General features: G+C 41.3%; 1 protein-coding gene across 2 annotated transcripts in view; it reads right to left on the reverse strand.

Moving 5' to 3' along the window:
• Bcap29 (B cell receptor associated protein 29) overlaps positions 1 to 16,551 on the reverse strand; it is a 36,581-nt gene extending 20,030 nt beyond the window's left edge. The window contains exons 1-5 of one of the 2 annotated variants that reach the window (XM_032907617.1): positions 16,369 to 16,551; positions 16,036 to 16,145; positions 12,625 to 12,725; positions 8,795 to 8,945; positions 6,235 to 6,370 (exon numbers count right to left, since the gene is read on the reverse strand). In XM_032907617.1, coding sequence (XP_032763508.1) covers positions 6,235 to 6,370; positions 8,795 to 8,945; positions 12,625 to 12,725; positions 16,036 to 16,127 — 480 coding nt within the window. In that variant the 5' untranslated portion in view covers positions 16,128 to 16,145; positions 16,369 to 16,551. Of the gene's footprint in view, positions 1 to 6,234; positions 6,371 to 8,794; positions 8,946 to 12,624; positions 12,726 to 16,035; positions 16,146 to 16,230; positions 16,349 to 16,368 lie in introns of those variants that run through there. The other variant, XM_032907618.1, reaches the window with a different exon arrangement.
• Between the last annotated feature and the right edge of the window lie 4,442 nt (positions 16,552 to 20,993).

Here is a 20,993-nt window from a genome sequence, read left to right on the forward strand (position 1 = left end):
AATGAGTAGATGCAAATAGTTTAGCATGAAAGACACTATGAGAGATGAAATGAAGAGAAAACTGGTCTACAGTCTTTGATTGGCAGCTTTCATCTAAGGGAAATGAAAAACAAGTAAGTAAAAGCTAAAACAAGAGCGTGGCACACTGTGTTGGAGTAGGATGGGAGGAGGCAGCTCAGAGGAGGAATTAGAGTTCCAGTCAACATACTACCTTAAGTAGCTATGAAGGGATTGGAGGACCGCATAGTCTGAAACACAAAGACCATCAGACTTTTTAGAATCAAAAAAGTTGCCTCTAAAAAAGCAGAACAAGAATTTCTCACAAGCCTATCTTAATTTGTTCAAAACAATTTTAGCCTAGAAAATTAGAGTTGCAATTGTAAAGTCAGAATAGATTTAAAAACATAAAGCTTACTTTGGACCATTACCCCAGTGGAGGTGATTACCAAAATTGGGAAGGAACCACTGAGCTGCAGGAATGTTTACAGTGACTGCTTGAATTATGCTGCCAACTCGGAAAAGCTGGATTTGTGGCAGTCTTGTAAATAAGCTTTCATTACTGCACCTGTAAAACTGCTCCAATTTATTATCCTTAATTCATGCTGGAGAAAGACCAAGAGGTCTGGAGACTGCAACTCCACAGCTCCCAGCTCCAAGAGTACAAGCCTGACCCCCTCTCGGCCACCAGGAAGCAGGTGAGAGTAAAGGTCACAGAGGAGTAAAGCTTCATGCTGCCATTCTGAAGCAGTTCAGTTAAAATTAACTGATGGCAAGGCATGAATGCGCACGTCAGAGAGAGGTGATGAGGCAGGAGGATTGTGCTCTCTCTCTCTCTCTTTCCCTCCCTCCCTCCCTCCCTCCCTCCCTCCCTGTCTCTCTCTCTCCCATAGGATGTATTTGTTTTTATGTGTATGAGTGTTTGTCTGCATGTATGTCTGTGTACCATGTGTGCTGGTGCTCATGAGGCCAGAAGAGGGTATCGGATCCCCTAAACTAGAGTTACAGATGGTTGTGAGCCACTATGTGGGTGCTGGAAACTGAACGCACAGTCCTATGGAGGAGCAGCAAGTGCTCTTAACCAGGGAGTCATCTCTCCAGGCCGAATATTGTGATTTTAAGGACAGTTTGGACTACTTAAAGAGAATCTGCATTGAAAAACAAACAAAACATTAACTTCTTTCATAATTCTCATTTCTTTAACTGAATTATTAGAAGAGAAATGGGCCTTGGGCACCAAATAAGCATCATTTTCCTAGGACAGCACAGGAGTTGAGGGGACAAAATATGTGGTTGTAAATGTGGGGCTACACTACAGTCAGGCTGCATGGCCTCAAACTTCCTTTACTGTATTTTTTTTTAAATTACCTGTTCCTTCCCTGTTTTTCAGCTATAAAATGCAGACAATACAGCCTCATGGGATTGTTAAGAATTAAGTGTTAATATCTTACTATGAAGCACTTAGAGTCACAATTGGCACAGAGTTAACTATTATTTACAGGCACAGAACCTTGAAAGTCAAAACCTGTGAGGTGACTTGCCCTAGGTCACACTGCTGATTATGGTAGTGCTGAAATTGGCACCCAGGTGAACATTTCTGAATCTCAGGATTAAGTATTTTCTGCAGAATAATATTCTTCCTAGATGCAATAGGAATTTTATCATTCTCAATATTTCAAAGCCCACATGAAGTAAAAAAAGCATTTTTTACATTCTTGCCTATGGCTTTTATTCATTACGTTAGACTCTGAGTAGACAGGATTTATCCAGCTTACAAACTTCCTTCTCATGTCTACTAGCTTTAGGGTAGAGTATCTGGTAACCTAGCCCACTGGTGCCTCTTCTGAGGATCTAGGACCACTGACTGAGTCTGAGCTACTCAGAAGTCAGGGAATGAGAAGAGCATGGAATCAAGGGGAATGAAAAGACAAATTGTGGAAGGTTCAGGAATCAGCCAGCAGGTAATAAATTTCCTACCATGAGTGACTGGCTTTGAAAATAATTCTGAAGGAAGAGTTCTAAAGTTCTCTTGAAGAGGTGATGTTTTGAAGGACAGGGCTCATTGAACCCTGTTAGTTGTGATGCACATGTGAAAAATATTTTATAAAATTATAAAAAGTATCTGCTTACAGTTCAAGTTTAGGAGGAAAACAACTAAAGGGAAGTGCATGCTGCAGCAGTGGTTACAACTCATTACTCTAAGAGGATGGCACAGTTTCAAAGCACTAGAGACAGACAGATGAAAGCATTCCTGTGAGGACAGAGCCGAGGCTTTTGAATGTGGTCACCATACACTAGATGATGATTTTACACTGTGAAATAGATCAAAAGGTCTAAACCTAAGCGAACGACATTAAAGTACAAAATAAAATTGATTGTGCTGTGAAACAAACATACATCTCCCCATAAAAAAAGCAAAAAGTACTTATTGGCTTTTTAATACAAACCATACCTATGTCTTGACTTCTAGAGAACAAAATTACTATAAGAGGAAGTACAGAAGACATCAGTGGATCAATCAATGCTTTTTCAAATCAGAATAAACTTTGGTGAGATGCCCAGTGGGTAAAAGCACTTGCTATGTGAGCCTAGTGACTGAGTTCAACCCCTAAAACTCATGTAAATTCAGAATAAGAGAGCTAAGTCCTAAAAGTTGCCCTCTGATCTCTACACATAGACTGTGGCATGCACACCCTCTCTATGTCCTGCATACACCATAATAATTTTTTAAAAAGAACAAGACACAGTAAAATGTAAACTGTTTTTAACATGCTATTTCCATAAAAGATGCTAGTAACAAACTGTTCATAAAGATATTTTTAAAAATTCTGTGTCTATGAAAGGAGGTCTTTCCTTCCGTTTTGTTACCATCTAAGGGAAACAAATGTCATAAAAAGTAAAATAGAAGCTCTGGATGCGAGGTGGTGAGATTTATGAGCTCACAGAGCTCTGTCTATTGGCCACATGATGGCTGCCTGGCTTCCAACTGAGGGCAGGTGGTGCTTGCACGCAGGTCTCTTTTAAAAGGCTGAGCTTTAAGACTGAGCTCAGGGTTCTCAGTGTCTACTGCTGAACAGGGCATTAGCTTAACATGAAGACTATTTCTTTAGTTTGAGAAATGATCTCAATGCATGATTATAAAAATACTTTCCTCAGGAAAATGTGTTTAATTTGTTAATAGTTCCAATGACTTTTTTTCTAAGAAAACTTCATGGAATTATTATGAACTGAAATGCTGAATCTATAAGATCATTAGATTTTAAAACTCACAATAATTTAATTTTGTGTTTTCTTTTACTTTCTTTCTTTCTTTTTTTCCAATAGGGCAAACCTCAATATTTGGAAGACATATACATTCCCTGGATATCAGAAGATATAAGCAACATTAAGAATTGTAAACAAGACTTTAAAATCATGTAAAATCATCAATGTAGTCTCAATAATTTCTCTTTACTTCCCATAAAACAAATCATTCTTTAACTGAAAGAGAAATGGACACAAAATTATAAAGATTTAATTTAGGTTATGAAATAAAATTAATGGTAATAGAGGACTTCAAATTTGTAATCCAAGAATGGCTATGAGATGCTATATTCTGGGTATGACATGGTCACTGTAATCTTCAACTCATATTAGCTGTGGTAACTTGCACAAGATTGGCCCTTGTCAACAGTCAGTCATAGATGGACAGAGGGCCCTCCCCCTTCCTGCTGAACGACTGACTACTGAGAGATTTTGGAGGAGGGGAGTAATTGTCATCAGCTGTGTACCCAGTGGTGAACCCACTAAGCTACAATGGAGAGTTCCAAATCCATGGTCACAGAAGGCTTCAGTTACACTCAGTGCCATCACAAACCAACAATGGATGAAGGTGGAAAGGGTCTTGCAGGGGGACAGAGGACTGGGTGGGTGGGAAGGGACAAGAGTGAGCAGAGGTAAAAGTAAACAGAATGGATTATATACATGTATGAAATTGTTTAAGAAGAAATTCAATTACAAAAAAAAAAACCTATTAAAATATGCATGCTCCTGTTTTCCTCTGAGAGCCTTCACAGCTGACTCAGACAGATGCAGACACCCACAACCAAACAGTGGATGGAGCTTGAAGACTCTTAGGGAAGAATAGGAGGAAGGATTGCTGGCCCAAAGGGGACAGAAACTCTACAGGAAGACCAACAGAGTTAGCTAACCTGATCCTTAGGGCTCTCAGAGTCTGAACCACCAGCCAAAGAACACACATGGGCTGGACCTAGGCCTCTCTGCTCATATGCAGCAGGTGTGTAATGTAGTCTTCATGTGGGTCCTAAACAACTGGTGCAGGGGCTATCCCAAAAGCTCTTTGTACACGGGATATGTTGTAGCTGGGCTGCCTTGTCAGGCCTTAGTAGGAGAGGAAGTGCCTAGCCTCACAGAGACTTCAAGTATCAGGGTGGGGTGGGATACCCAGGGAGGCCTACATCCACTTAGAGGAGAAAAGGAGAGGGGAAGGATTGTGGGAGAGAGTGACCATGAGTGGGGCAATAAGCAGGATGTGAAGTGAATTATTAAAAAAAAATTAAAATAATTTTACGCATGTTCCCAAGGTTCATAGAAACAGGACCACTAGTGTTAATTTGTATTGAGGGAAAGTGTGGAATCAAGCAACCCTAAAGAATAGTAATCAGTGGTGCAGTGGTGGCACACATCTTTAACGTAGCACTCAGGAGGCAGATGGGAACCTCTGAGTTCTAGGCCAGCCTCATCTAGAGGGGGTTTCTCCAAAACACAACAACAAACAACAACAACAAAAGCAATCATTCCTTGGCTGAGAAACACCTAAGGAAATGTTCAACATCTTTAGTCATAAGGGAAATGCAAATCAAAACAACCCTGAGATTTCACCTCACACCAGTGAGAATGGCTAAGATCAAAAACTCAGGTGACAGCAGATGCTGGCGAGGATGTGGAGAAAGAGGAACACTCCCCATTGTTGGTGGGATTGCAGACTGGTACAACCATTCTGGAAATCAGTCTGGAGGTTCCTCAGAAAATTGGACATTGAACTGCCTGAGGATCCAGCTATACCTCTCTTGGGCATATGCCCAAAAGATGCCCCAACATATAAAAAAGACACGTGCTCCACTATGTTCATAGCAGCCTTATTTATAATAGCCAGAAGCTGGAAAGAACCCAGATGCCCTTCAACAGAGGAATGGATACAGAAAATGTGGTACATCTACACAACGGAATATTACTCAGCTATCAAAAACAACGACTTTATGAAATTCATAGGCAAATGGTTGGAACTGGAAAATATCATCCTGAGTGAGGTAACCCAATCACAGAAAAACACACATGGTATGTGCTCATTGATAAGTGGCTATTAGCCCAAATGCTCAAATTACCCTAGATGCCCAGAACACATGAAACTCAAGACGGATGATCAAAATGTGAATGCTTCACTCCTTCTTTAAAAGGGGGACAAGAATACCCTTGGCAGGGAATAGAGAGGCAAAGATTAAAACAGACACAGAAGGAACACCCATTCAGAGCCTGCCCCACATGAGGCCCATACATATACAGCCACCCAATTAGACAAGATGGATGAAGCAAAGTGCAGGCCGACGGGAGCCAGATGTAGATCTCTCCTGAGAGACACAGCCAGAATACAGCAAATACAGAGGCGAATGCCAGCAGCAAACCACTGAACTGAGAACAGGACCCCCGTTGAAGGAATCAGAGAAAGAACTGGAAGAGCTTGAAGGGGCTCGAGACCCCATATGAACAACAATGCCAAGCAACCAGAGCTTCCAGGGACTAAGCCACTATCCAAAGAATATACATGGACTGGGACTCTGACCTCATAGGTAGCAATGAATATCCTAGTAAGATCACCAGTGGAAGGGGAAGCCTTTGGTCCTGCTAAGACTGAACCCCAGTGAACGTGATTGTTGGGGGAGGGCGGCAATGGGGGAGGATGGGGATGGGGAACACCCATAACTAAGGGAGGGGAGGGATTAGGGGATGTTGGCCCGTAAACTGGAAAGGAATAACATTTGAAATGTAAATAAGAAATACTCAAGTTAATAAAAAAAAAAAAAAAAAAAGCAATCATTCCTTAGATCAATGTGACGGTTTCTGTTACTTTCTCTGGACAAATTATAAAAATGTTAATTTTTTTGATGCTAAAACATAGTACATTTCTCCTTGTGAACGTTAGCAGCATTTACACAATTTTTTATAAAGAAAATTAAATACCAATTTTAGTCTTTCATTCTCTTCCATGAATTTCTTGGCAGCCTTATTGGTATTTTCTGCTTGAATTTTAAGCACTCCTTTGTTTGTTATTTCTTTTGCCAGCTGAGTAATAAGCGTAACCAGACGTCTCAACACTCTGAGTAAAAAGAAACAAATGAAGTTCAGAATAATGCATAACTAGATTAATCATCGGGAACTCTGACTTCAACACAAATAGCCATTGTCAAATAATTCCTGTTAGGTCTAAAGAAATGGTGGTGGAGGCGACATTTAAATGAGACATTTCCTTCTTGCTATCTAAGTCTGTCAGCTAGAACAAGCTGGGCTTCACTCCTTTGCATCCTCTGTTAGAAGATAAGCATTGGAAGACAGCTGGAGAGCTGCCCCCGGCTCGCTGCAGCATTAGGGAATCTGGCTGAGGCATGCTGCAGAGCTCACACTGCTGGTGCAGGTGCAGGAGAGCTGGCTGGCTGACCTACTCGCTACCTCCTAGGCCCTAATGAGAGGGCTTTGAGTTGATTTACTCTAACATCCACCCCATTATGATCTGCTGGAGTGTGTGAAGGGACCAGTCCTGGAGATCCAAAGCTGCAGGATCTCCATGATACAGGATAACAAGAAGATACCAAGAGAGGAACCTGTGAGGACCCATATAACTAGTGTAGCAGAAGCCAGAGGCTCCAGCCAGACCACTCTTTTTGAGGAACATTTGCTTGTAAAAGGTGTGTGAACAAAAGTGTATACTATGTGACACGCTGTGACACATTTTGTTTTTGCAGGGGGAGGGTTTCAAGGGTGGGAGCAGCTAGGAACACACAGACGTAGTGGCATTTCACAGCTTCTTGCATAGTTTCACTTTATAAACCATTAGCCTTAAGTAGTCAAATGAAACTTTAGTTAATTAATGTGGGTTTTTGAAACAGTGTTTCTGTGCATATCCCTGGCTGTCCTGGAACTCACTCCCTAGACTGGACAAATGCAAGGCCAGCAAGACTATATATATATATATTCAGTCTAAAGAGCATTTTGTAAGGGGGCGCAAGTCCAAAACACTGAACATTGACAGGTTTACATGTAATCCCCACTGTTAGATATTGATCTCTTCAATTATTCTTACAACAGCTATTTTCTAAGGAACTATATTAGGTGTTAGGGCCACAGCTGAAAATGAACTTAGCTCTTATCTTCAAGTTTAAGTTCTAGTTGGAAATATTTATTTTTTATTTTTATGTGTTTATTTATTTATTTTGTTGTTTTCAAGACAGGGTCTGACTATATAGCTCTGGCTGTCCAGGAACTCACTATGTAGACCAAACTGGCCTCAAACTCACAGAGATCTACCTGCCTCTGCTTTAATTCCAAGTGCTGGGATTAAAGGCATGTGGCACTATGCCTGGCTTCTAGTTGGAGATATAAACAGTATTTAATTGCAATTGTAAATAACACTACAAGTTGACGTCTAGACTTAACAGAAGACTTGCATACTTTGTAAGAACTGATGGCCACAGGGCTTCTTTGAGAAAGAGCTAAAAGATAAGTAAGAGCTAAAAGATAAGTAAAAGTTAAATAAAAAAGAGAAGGCCAGGTATGGTCAGCTTAGCCTTTAAACCCAGCACTTGAGAAGCAGAGGTCTCAGATATCTGCAAGTTCAAGGTCAGCCTGGTTTGCATAGCAGGTTCCGAGTCATCCAGGGTTACATAGTGAGACCTTGTCTCAAAAAATAAAACAAACGGGGCTTCAGCTTCCCAGGTCCTTCCCTACCACCTTGCTTGTGTGTGTGCGCGTGGGGGGTGGGGGGGGGCGTGTCATTGTCTCTGTGTGACCCGTTTCCTCACCCGAACAATAACTGTTCCTCAAACACCACAAAAACAAAGGTTGGATGGAGGGAAGAGTGTTCTGGAATAGCATGTATGATGGCACAAACGGGAAGGACAGAGATATTTTACAATCAATAATTATTTTTTAAAAGAATGAATAGGGCAGGAGAGTGGGAATGAAATGTACTGTTCATATTGGAGAGCAGTAGGAAGGAGACAGATCCAGAAAGGCAGCAAGCAGATCACTCAAGGCCACCTGCAGCCAGCAGATCTACAAACTGTAACTCCCCCTTGTTTTTGAGATTGTAATTTAATTATGTCTCCTTTCCCTCCCTTTCCTCCCTCCTAACCCTCCCATATATCTTTGCTAATTCTCCTTCAAAGTCATGCCTCCTTCCTCCCCCCATTTTACTAATTGTTATTGCATACACACACACACACACACACACACACACACACACACACACACACACACACACAGTCCGTATAATGCTACCTGGATACATGTTTTCAGGGCTGAACATTTGCCACTGGACAACCATTTCCTGGGCTCTCCCTTTTACAGGCCACGTCTTCCATTCCAAGCTTTCTTTAGCATAACTAAGATCTGTTACTTGAGTATATCATTTACACTCTTTTATGAAGATATCAATGAAAAGATCTTAGTGTAAGTGGAAAAAAAGCAAAAAAGAGAATTCTATGAGTGTTAAAACTGTGTGTGCACATTTTTTTTTTTTACTTACAGCCAAAAAAATAACGAGAATCCAGAAATATAAAGATTTCTTTGAGACCTGAAGAGCCTCATCTGTGCCTGCTCATAGGCAGCAGGTCTGCTGGCTGAGTTCTTCTCAATGACATTTATGGAGGAATACTTCTTTACTTCTCTCACGGCATCTGTTACAAGACAGAGAACACTACTTTTGGTTTTTAAGAAAACATTTTTTTTTTTAAACAAGAAGGAGTTGTAGAATAAACTACCAGACTTTTAGATAGTGGACTTTAGCTATGCCCGTCTTTCTGTCCATCCCTCTTTAGTACCCGACGGGGTATTGTGTGCAAAGATTAAAGTGTGTAAGTAGATGGTAGTGGTAACTTATGAATCACTTTAAACCATTCCTCTGGGGCTTATCAGCTCAAGTCGTGATCTACTGTGAAATATCTCTTACTCTTTCCACTTCTATGCACGACTAAAGCTCAACTTGTCTCAGGAACAGACACAACCCTGCCTCATCCTATTGCACTCACTATCACTTTTACATAACTAAGACTTCAGAACTATTTCATTGCACTGAAGTTTCTATTGTGCAGACTAGTTACCTGAGACTCAGACATGCTGCACTTACTTCACAAGAGTTCACAGGCACTCTCTGAATAGTGCCACATTTCTATCACTCCAAATTAACCCCCAACACACCACTGCAAAACAATAAGGTTCCATTTTATCACCTCACACTTGTATGCCATTTTTTTGACTGAAAATCTTTATTTCCAACACCATTAGGCACACTAGCAAATTTGTTGTGTGTTACAACACAAATAAAGATAAGTTTGTGTTGTTTGTTGATTTTTCAGATAGGGTCACGGCGTGTAGCTCTGGCTGTCCTGGAACTCACTATGTAGGTCAAGCTGGCCTTGAACTCACAGAGATCCCGCTGCTTCTATCTTCCAAGCGCTGGGATTAAAGGCACATTGCCTCCACCCTCCACCCTCCACCCCTCAGCTGGATAATTAGTTTTTGCACATGATTATCTGGTAATTGTGTGGTAACATTTTCTGCCTTGGAGATGGGAGTTCTCAGAGTCCATAGAGGTAAGAATAAAGTACACAGACATGGAAAGGGTAGTTCAATTACTAGTACTAGACCTCCCTGGGAATCTGGCTTCCTCCTTTGTCTGCACCCCACTGAAACAACTCCTATTTTATTATAAAATTTTTCTTCTCTCTCTCTCTCTCTCTCTCTCTCTCTCTCTCTCTCTTTTCTGCTGCTTCTGCTGCTGCTTCTGCTTCTTCTCTTCCCTCCCTCCTTCCCTCCGTTTTTTAAATTCTCCTTTGTTGCTCAAGTGAGGGCAAGCTGCTTTCCGAGAACTGTAGTCAAAAGACTCTCCTATGGCTCTCTTTTCTTACACAGGTGAGTGATCGCTTTCGGTAGACACTTAGATACCTCTTAAAGACTTGCGATTCTTTCTCATTCTTTTATTTCACAGACACATGTCAAACTAAGAGACACACAATGCCATTCCAAAGTCATTCAGGTAGTTGGTGGCTCAGTAATGATCAGTTTTCTCTACTGCTTTACTACTTTATTGTGTTGATATATGGATGGAGATTCAGTGTACAGTACTAACAATAACACATCATGTCCAATATTGACATTTTCAAGTAAAATACAAATCATCATGACACAATTTCCTTCTTGGGGTTGTTGTTGTTGTTGTTGAGACAGGGCCTCACTATAGAGCTCTGGATGTCCTTGAACTCACAGATCTATCTACTAGGTTTTTTTTCTGCCTCCTGAGTGCCACCACATCTCGCTTCCCTTCCAGTTTTAACAATTCTATACCCCTTCACAGTGGATGCTCTCACTTTTATAAGGAGGACCAACTCTACTTCAAAGGTTAGTGTTTAGAACATAAACACATCTTTGTATAAAACAACAAACACAGTGGTGACGGTTCTAAGTTGGTACCAGTAAACCCACTTAACCCACCACTTGAGCATTAGAAGGAAGTTCCTAGGAAAAACATTTTGCAATGTGTATTAAAAGCTAAGTGACACTTGCAAGAAGTGGGTAGGTAATCTTAGACAAGTCACTTAATCTTGCTGGTCCCAGTCACGTCTAAAAGAACATGGTGATTATGAAGGCTTGTGGGATTTCTGTTTTGGAAACCTACTAGCTCTACTTTTAACGTATGAAGTATCATTACCATGGATATTTATAACCTGCTGAAAAACTCATTCAGGCTGCATATTTCCTGTAAAATGCTTATTATCAGACTTGCTGTTTTTGCTGCTGTTAAGAATTTTGAATATTACTCAACTGTAAACATGACATCCACTTACACTTTATACATACTTTATAGGTGTAAGCCTGAAGTTAATTTCAGACAATGTCTTTACTGTTCTTGGATTTGGACTCTAATCTATCACACAAAGTGAGGGGTAGAATTTTCCACCTGTGCCAGACTCAAATTTTTTTTTTTTTTTTTTTTTTAAAAGATTTTTTATTTTATTTATTTGATGTATGTGACTCATGCAAAATTACAGATGGTTGTGAGCCACCATGTGGTTGCTGGGAATTGAACTCAGGACCTTTCAATTCTTTAGACTCAAATTTTTAAATTTAGAATTTTTTGTTAGGACTGCTCAATCTTTCCAGTACGCTTCTATAATCCTACCATGTGAATTCAAATTTCGAATGTCATTATTTGCTTTGTTTTTCAACCCAAAGTCTCATTCATATTTTCCCCTAAGTATTTCAGCATGCATCTTCTCAGACATATTCCTATGTAAAAACTATTAGTAACTTTCTTCTTTTTAATCCAAGGGATAGACCACAAATGCTTTAGGCAAAAGGATAAACAATGGATGTTTTTAGGGCTGGACAGCTGCAATATTGAACTGTGGGGTTGTCCATGGAAAGAGGCATAGACCATGGAGTGTTTGAATAGGCATGGTACCCAGAAACTCATGTGTCTGAATGCTTGGCCCATAGGGAGTGGCACTATTAGGAGACATGGCCTTGTGGGAGGAGGTGTGGGTGTGGGCTTTAAGGCCTCCAATGTTGAAGCTACACTTAGTATGTATGGCACACAAGTCTCCTTCTGCTGATTTCAGATCCAGATGTTAAACTCTTGGCTCCTTCTCCAGCACCATGCTTGCTTGCATGCTATAACGCTTTCTACCATGATGATAATGTTCTAAACATCTGAAACTGTTAGCTATCCCCAGTTCAATGTTTTTTCTTTATAAGAGTTGCCTTGGTCATAGTCTCTTCATAGCAATGAAATCCTAAGACAGACCATATGCAAAAGGGAGAATGGTGACATTTCAATAAAACTGTTATCTACAAATATAGGCTTCTGACCCATAAAGATCCTGTACAACTATCACAAGTAAAGCGAAAATTTACCAATATTACATAATAATCACTTAATATTATAAAATTGGCAGTAGCCACTATAGCTGTTGCTTTTAATCAGGTGTCAATGAAGACTCACACTGTCTAAGACTCTCTTAAAAATCTATTATTCCATTCGTTTGCTGCACACAAGCCAAGCCCCTGGGTGCCAGGACAACATATAACAAAGACTATAACTGTCCATCCTCTTGCAACTTGAAAGAAGGCCACTTGTTATTGCATTTAAACTTTAAAGTAGCCTAAAAGAGGTTAAGAATCACTGCACCTAAAATTTGTGTATATAAAATAGTACAAATATGTATCAAAAGAGTTATAATTACCTAATGTCAATATATAAAAGTCTTTCAATATATCAATGACATCAACCTAACCAATGAAAGCCTAGATGATTTATTGCAAAGACATGGATCCAAAGGAGGAGTAGCTGGCACTTACCTAGAAACAGAACGACCAATAGAATTATAATGGTAAGAAAGGCTTTGTTCCAGAAGCTGGCGATCTTGGTCCAGACACTAAAGGAAAAAATCTTGTGCCATCTGTAAAGCATTACAATTAGATTAGATGAGCAAACAACCAAACAGCAGACAAACCAAGAGCAGGTCTGAAATGTCTTTAAAATACTGAAATAATATTTTGATAATAGCGTGGCAAAAATAAAGATTTAATTTTAAAAGTTTTTCATCCTCTTTCATGACAGAATAACTCATGAATAGAAAATAATTATTTTTAATTATTTTTATTACTTGTAAATACTATGATACTTGATGGTTTAAATATTCTAAAGTGAAAATAACTTTTTTTTTTGGCTTTGGCTTTGGTTTTTCCAGACCGGGTTTCTCTGTGTAGCCCTGGCCACTCTGGAACTCTAGACCAGGGTGGTCTTGAACTCAGAGTTAGGCCTGTCTCTGCATTCTGAGTGGCAGGATTAAAGGTGTGCGTTACCACTGCCTGACTGAAAATAACTTTAAAAAGTTATCTTTCATGATGAGCAGAACCTTAAAAAGAAGTGAGGCATTGGTTTGCGCACATGCACTCATGCCTGTAGACTCCACAGTGTAAAGAGTCAACCTGAAATGTTGTTCCTCAGGAGTCCAGCCTTTCTACCTTGCTCACCGATGAGGCAGGCTGACTGACTAGTGAGCTCTAAGTATCTTCGTGCTTTTGCCTCCCCCTCACTGGGATTATAAACCTCTGCAGCACACCTGGCTTTCCCCCACAGACTGTAGGAATCAAACTAAGGTTCTCCATCTTCTACAGCAAGCATTTTACCAACTGAACTATCTCACCAGCCCAAAAGGAAATTCTCAATCTGTCACATTTTGGATGAAAGCTACTTCTTTTTTCCCAGTTAGAGAACTGTCTCAGAAATAATGGAAGTCTTTTGATCTAACACTTAGGAACACCTAATTCTCTAATTATTTATTAGACACAGTGTCTTGCTGTGTAGCCTCTGCTGGCAAGGAACTTGTCAAAGCTGGCTTTGAAGTTGCAGTCCTCTTGCTTTAGCCTGCTAAGTGCTGCAGGTATAAGCATGCATCAACATTTTGGCTTCTGCAAGTATATTTTTATATGGTGTGCTTCTATCATTTACACTCACTAAAATAATTTCGTTCTTTAAGCAAAAAGGAATCTAAAATGACTGAGATATGGCATGTATACAAAGTGAAAAACCAAACTCCGTATATATCTTGATAAACATTCATGCGTGTAAATACTCATATAATATATCCATTACCTAGGGTCAAGGTCAGAACGGAGGAAATGAGATGAGCAAACAGTGTAGACAGACTGAGCAGCATAAGCAAAGCCACAGACACAAGAAATGTCACAAGTTACGAGTGGCTAATCCCTCCATCCTCTAACTGGAAAGCTGTCAAACAGTCAACCGAAGTATTTAAATCCGTGATACATTGGGCCAAAGGGAGGTGTCAAGGTAATTCACATGTGAACATACTTCACAAACACAACTGAAAAATTTTACCTTAAGATAGGGCAAATTATTAATACAAGTTGAAAGGAACTATCGACAATAACTTCAAGTTGAAGGGGAGAAGCCAGACGCAGGTGAATCGGTTCTTTGCCTTGATGACCAAATCCAAAGCAATTTTATAGGCTCTATTTAAATTTAACATTATAAACATTTTTTTTAAAAAAGAATGTAAGCGGCAATAGCTTGATGTAGGTCCAAATGCAAATTTGTTTACGTCTTCAAGAGTCAACAAAAGAGGGAATCTAACAAGTTTCTAGAAAGGCTCTCTCGGAGTTTGCAGTAGACTGAATTTAAGAGACGATAATAGCTAATATGTATTGAGTTGATATATTATTGGTGGAAGCACATGCACTACTTCATCTAATTACCACAACACCATATGAAGTCCACACTACTATTACCAGGAAAACTGGAAAACTGACCAGAGAAGGTATGTAATTTCTCAAGGCCATACAATGACACAAAGTCAAATGAAAACTGTTATTCTGAGCATTATGCACCTCCAACCACTTCACTACAGGAGAAAAGACCAGAGAGACTAAAGGAAGACTTTGAAGAGAACATACACACTGTGGATAAACACATGGAGGGGCACAGGTGATTCCTGTGCATAGGTACCACATGTTCTTACATGAGAATACTCATATATCATATGTTCCTATCCACACTTCCATCTAATAGCTACTAGATCAGGGTGGGTACAAAACTGTAAACGGCAAGAAGAAAAAGACTGGTCTATAAATTCTTCTGATGACTTTTTTCCCCCCAAGTCTCTAAGCCTTATTTAAAAATCTGTTGTGCATGAAAAATGACTTTTTGAATATGTAAGACTCTCTCACAAGATACCAAAGGCAAAACATGTCTGCTTTTGAAATCTGAGGTAGAGAAAACAGGGACAGCATTGTCTGATTGCAAGTCCAGGATCTTATCTGGAGTCTGACACAGACCAGTTAGGTGACTTAGGTTATGAAACATAGCCTTTCTGGCCTTAAGCATGTGATCTATAGAACCCATGGGTTGGTGGAAATAACTTGGTACACTCCTTCCTACAGTATGATTTACTACTTCTTGTCAGGAAGGAAAAGGTGCTGGTATGGAGACAAGGATAGAGAAGAGCTGAAATCCAAGCAGATGAGGAGTTTTAAGGTTTTGAAAGACGGCTTGGACCCTGAGCCAGTCAATTCTATTGTCCCAAGTTAACATTTGTGCATCCACACATGTTTTGCTCTGCTCAAATTCAGGGCAATTTGCGGGGGAGGGGAAGGGGGAGGGAAGAAAGGAGGGGGAGAGGGAGGGAGGGAGGAGGGGGGGGAGAGAGAGAGAGAGAGAGAGAGAGAGAGAGAGAGAGAGAGAGAGAGAGAGAGAGAGAAAGGTACACCATGAAGACAGGACAGATGTCCAAGGCACAGCCACGGCTTTATTGTACCTGTACTCAAGACCAAAAAGACTGGGTTATTTTAAAAAAGGAGGTGAAAAAAATCTGTTTGTACACATAATCAAGCTTTTTAATAGTTACCAGATAGCAAATTTGAGTTTCATTTTTAAATGACTACCTTTTATATAATTGGCTCTCAAACTTTTATTTAATTATCCATTTATTATATGTATGTATCGTGTATTTATGTGCGCGCATGTATGTTTCTGTGAGACCCAGGGTGGAAATGTGTGCAGGTTAGAAAACAACTTTGTGGTTTCCGGGTATCGAACTGAAATTCTCTCCCTTGGCTGCCAGGGCTCTATTGAGCCACCCAACAGGCCCTCTCAAAACTTTCTAACTTTATGAAAAGCATCACATGCCTCGGCCTGAAGAAGTTTATCAAACATTTGGTAACGTTAAGGATCTGAAGGTTTCCTACCTCTGAGGAGAAATAAAGGGCAAACAGAAGATTAAAATGAGTCCTATTTCAGCATAAAGAAAGCTGGCAACCGCCGCCCATTGGATTGTCATGGTTTGTTTTCTTCACACCTATACAGAGAAAGATTTCAATTTCAGAAAAACATGGGTGAACGGACAGACACGCGGCGCGGGCCCCGGAGGAAGTCCATCTAACCCCGGGTGACGAGGCTGTGTGCCGGATGGCCCCGCAGGCTCTCCCCCGGCCCCATGGCGGCCCCGGGCGGTCCGACGCCGCGGCCGGAGCCTCCATACACGTTCATCAGCAGAGCCGCCCTCCGCTAGTCAGGCTTACCCGCCGCCGATCGCTCCGCGTGCCCCGCCGCCCGCCTGCGCGCGCACGTCACACGCCGCTGGGAGCGCGCCAAGCCCGGCTGAGGTCACACTGGCGCGACCGCGCTTTCCACGGCCGTTGTTTCCTGGTGCGCGGCGTGAGGTGACTGAGGCTCCTTCACGCGGGCTCGGTACCCGCGAAGGGCCGCCCTGATGCGACTGATGCCAGATAATGGAAGCCAGTTGTTTGGCTGGGGTCAGATCCGGCCAGGTGCTCTATGGTGGCAACTTGCCTCCCTGCCCTGAATTAACCTAAATTTAAGCTAAGGCCTAGGCCCTGGGGTTTGTGGAGCATTTTGTTCTTGAGACAGAATGTGTTTTGCGTGCTGTTTTCCTTGTCCATCGGTAGGACCAGGGAGCTAGCTGTTTGGGAACTGCATGGGTATACTCGTTTATCTAACCATATTCTGTTAGATAACTAGATAGGCCCTAGAAACCAAACCAGCGAGGGTGGACTTCCTCAGGGTTAACTTTGCATTCTACCTCCGGTTTCCATGGTGACACTAGAAAGAAAAACCTAACAACTGGCCCTCCTTAAGTTTTCTGGCCAATTCCTGGAATACCCCTGCTCTATGTGGAGACCTGACATCTTGATCTGCTCCAAAGATACTATTGCCTCCTCCCTTAAGCTGGCCAGGAGTCCACTACCCAGGAAATCTGATTCACTTGGAGACATGTTGAAGAGGTAGGAGGAATGATTATTCCATTAACAAGAAAAGAAGCAGCACTTACACATCCCAAGATGGCGGTCCTTGAAGGAGCTTCCTTATGCTGTGTGGCAGTAGTAAGCTTGCTTGGTTTTCTGTGTTGTAATTCAGAAAAGTCTAACACCTGCCTTCGTTTGTTTTTCTTTAGTGGATGGCCAAAAGCCTAAGCTAGATTTTTTGTTAATACTGGGCTTTCTCATTCTCTGAATGCCTGTCCTCTCCCGGAACTGCTTTAGACCTCCGTTTCTGAACAAGGCAGTGTTATTGAACCCTTTATGCCAAAAGGTGTAACTTTTGTCTCTTCTGGTTCTCCATCCCCTAGGGCTACCCTGTTTGTTTTTTTATTGCAAATTAATAGAATTGTCCTTTAAAAAAGCTTTGGCACTCTTTTATTAACAAGACTAAGAATCTAAAAGGGAACTCTAAATACCTCCAGGTTTTCAACATATGTGAATACACTTATTTATATATATCTTTGCAAATCTCAGAAATGTAACAAAGTAGGGCAGAATAGAGAAAACTAAAGTGACTTAGGAAAGCAAAGAAGCCTTTAGGAGTCCAGTAGATGTCTCATGCCCACTGAAAGCCAAGAATTCAGCAAAGTTAGCAAAATTTGCTGTGTAATTGCCCTCATGATACTAATTAGAAAATTTTAAATTTTCATAAAATGACAGTGAACCATGCTTAAAGCCTGTCTATATATGAGTACTGGCCTCTCTCCTTTATAAGCTGTAAACTTTTTTTTCAGGAAATCTCATGGGACTTCCAAGTTTATGGTAGAAGACCTGACCTACATTCTTATGCAACCTTGGTTTTGCTTGTAGCTTACCCTCCAATGCACTTTACAACCACTGTGATCTCATTTACTGAAAAGTAATTTCAGAAGGCTTGAAATCGTCTGAAAAGCTGTTGCAGCTGTTGCTAAGATGCTTAATCATGACCTTTGAGCAGCCCATGCTCACTTGGGTTTGTATTGTCTTTTTGCTAAGTGTCTGTTATACATGTCTATGCTTAAATCTATAAGATCTTTAAAACAGGTTTTGCATGTGTATACATACATGTATGTATGGTGGTGGAGGGCAAAGGTGGATGTCAAATGTCTTCCTCATCATTTGCTTACTTTTTTCTTAAGTGAAGCTTCCTGTGACTGCATAGGCTCCAGTTCAACAGTAATCAACTCCAGTTCTGCCTCACACTGAGTCCCTGAAATCCCCCATCCCCCACCCCCTTTTTTTGTGGCACAGTCAAGAATTCCTCTTTCACCCGAGTGGAGGCCCCTGAAAAGGATTCCTACAGACAGCAGTGTGGGGTTGCATCTCAGCTCGTACCCCCGTTACTGCTAACACAAACACTGTGCTATAGGATACAATTATACTGGGAACAGTACATGTTTAAGTAAGTGCAGAATACAGACTATGTTTCAGGATTGGGGTTATTTTACTTAGTGGTAGTGCCTGCCTAGCATACATGAGGCTTTAAATTCAATTCCCAGCACGAAACAACCCCCTGGAAAATAAATCACCAACATTTAAGTTGACTTAAAAACTTTATCACAAATATATCTGATGATAAGGAAGAGAAGTCGGCACAGAAGGTTGGGATCTGCTCTTCCATGCTCATTCCCACACTCCACAGCGCCAGAATGAGGACTCACTTCCGCTCTTACTTCAACAGAATGAGGACTCACTTCCGCTCTTACTTCAACGGAATAAACTGAAGAGAGAGAGCACAGAAAACACCAGGAAAAAACAGCAGCATCGTGCTCATATTAAAATTAGTTCACGTCTCAAACAGCTCGAAGTAAACAGTTGTAGACAAGTCTCTGCAGCCTTCCTGGTTTTGACATTCAGTGATACTTTAGTGCTGAACTTTGATTCCATCCAGAGACTTCTTGTTGTCTACAGTCTTCATTAATAAAAGCTGCTGCAATATTGAGCCACAACAATATCATGAAAAACTATAAAATTTAGTTTTACTATCAAAACCTAGTTACTATCCTCTAATATTTTAAATTAAAATAAAAAATTCTAGCTGTGTACGATGTGTATTGTGTGTGTTTGTGTGTAAGGGCATTATATATACTACAGCATATATGTAGAGGTCAGAGGAAAACTCAGCAGAGTTGGTTTTCTCTTTGTATTTTACACAAGTTTGGGGGATCAAATTTAGTCATCAAGATTACTCTGCAAGTGGCTTTACCTGCTGATCCATTTGGTTTTAGGGACAGATTTACGTACCAGAATTCTGAATCTTTTAAGTGAGAAATTCAGGGACCCTCCTCTCTCTGGGGTGCTGTTCAAGTGGCAAGCCTTGTTTATAAATCATAAAGTCACTGTGACGGTTTGTCTGTGCTCAGCCCAGGGAGTGGCCCTTTTGGAGTAGGTGTGTCACTGTGGGTGTAGGCTTTAAGACCTTCCACTGCCTGGAAGTCAGTATTCTGCTAGCAGCCTTCAGATAAAGATGTAGAGCTCTCAGCTCCTCCTGCATCATGCCGGCCTAGATGCTGCCCTGCTCCTACCTTGATAATGGACTGAACCTCCAAACCTATGAGCCAGCCCCAAACAAATACTGTCCCTTCTAAGACTTGTCTTGGTCATGGTGTCTGTTCACAGCAGTTAAACATTAACTAGGGCAATCACCATTTATGATAAGTCCTTAAAAAACAATCGTTTTGATGTGTGTGTAAATAACAATGTCAGGTGATACTACAATCAGCCGTTGTTGCCCAGCTCTGAGGGAAGCACTTCCAGGGGCCTGGGAAAGGGGCTCCTGTGTCTGGGGGAACAGGAATGGTAACATGATTGGCACAACTGAGTTTTTATTTGCATGGCCTCACAGTGTTGGTGCCAACGCTCATTCCCTGGCCATATGAACATGCAGTTTGGCTTCCTTTTCAGGCAGCCGGGAAGACAGCCTCCTGTGCTTTCATCTTTAGTAAAGCAACACTAGGACCAATAAAAGGCTTCTCTTGAGTGGCTTTCTTGCCTACTTTTGTGTGTGTGTGCATATGCCTTTTGTGAGAGTCAGAGGTCAATCTTAGGTGTTGCTCTTTGGATATCCAACTAGTCAGGCTAGATCTGCCTCTGCCTCCAGAGCACTGGGGTTAAGTGTATGCCAATGCAACTGGATTATTTATTTAAAGATTTATGTGCACATGTGAGTGCTTACATGTATGTATGTGTACCACATGCATGCCTGGTGTCTTATATAGAAAGGATGTCAGATCCCTTGGAACTGGAGGTACAGATGTTTGTGAGCCATGTAAGTACTGGAATCTGAAACCAGGTCCTCTGCAAGGGTAAGTGCTCTTAACTACTGAGCCATCGCTCCAGCTCTGACACTTCTATTTTTACACGGATGCTGGGGATCTAGGACAATAGATTGTGCTACAAGCTCCTAAACAACCTAGCTTTCTCCCTAGCCCTGCCTGCCCTCTGATGATATCAATCACTGGTTAAACGGGCAACTTACATATGATAGCTGTGACGACAGTGCAGTGTAGCAGCAGAGCTTGGGAGCAGCTGGTAGCTTTGACATCCTCAGGGAACACAGGCTTCGAGGCCAGTAACAACAACAGCAAAAAGAGGAGTTGTTGGTCCAGTGGTGACAGTCACAACAGAAAGAGGTAGCTGAACAGCTGGGCACAGGGACCAGGGCAGGTACAAGAACAGTAGAGGTAAGAGAGGATGAAGAGCTGAGGGTGAAAGAGGCTAGAAGATTTGGAGAGAAGCTGCAGGTCATGGCAGCTAGTAGAGTTCCCGAGAGCTGTCAAATCTCAGTGGCCAAAGAACTTATTAGTCATGGAGGCTGTTATTCAGGGTTTGGGGAAAATCATGGTTTGAGAATCATGGTACCAAGCTGTAAAAATAGCTGCTGTCAA

Source organism: Rattus rattus, chromosome 7 (genome assembly GCF_011064425.1).
Source record: "Rattus rattus isolate New Zealand chromosome 7, Rrattus_CSIRO_v1, whole genome shotgun sequence".
Lineage (NCBI taxonomy): Eukaryota > Metazoa > Chordata > Mammalia > Rodentia > Muridae > Rattus > Rattus rattus.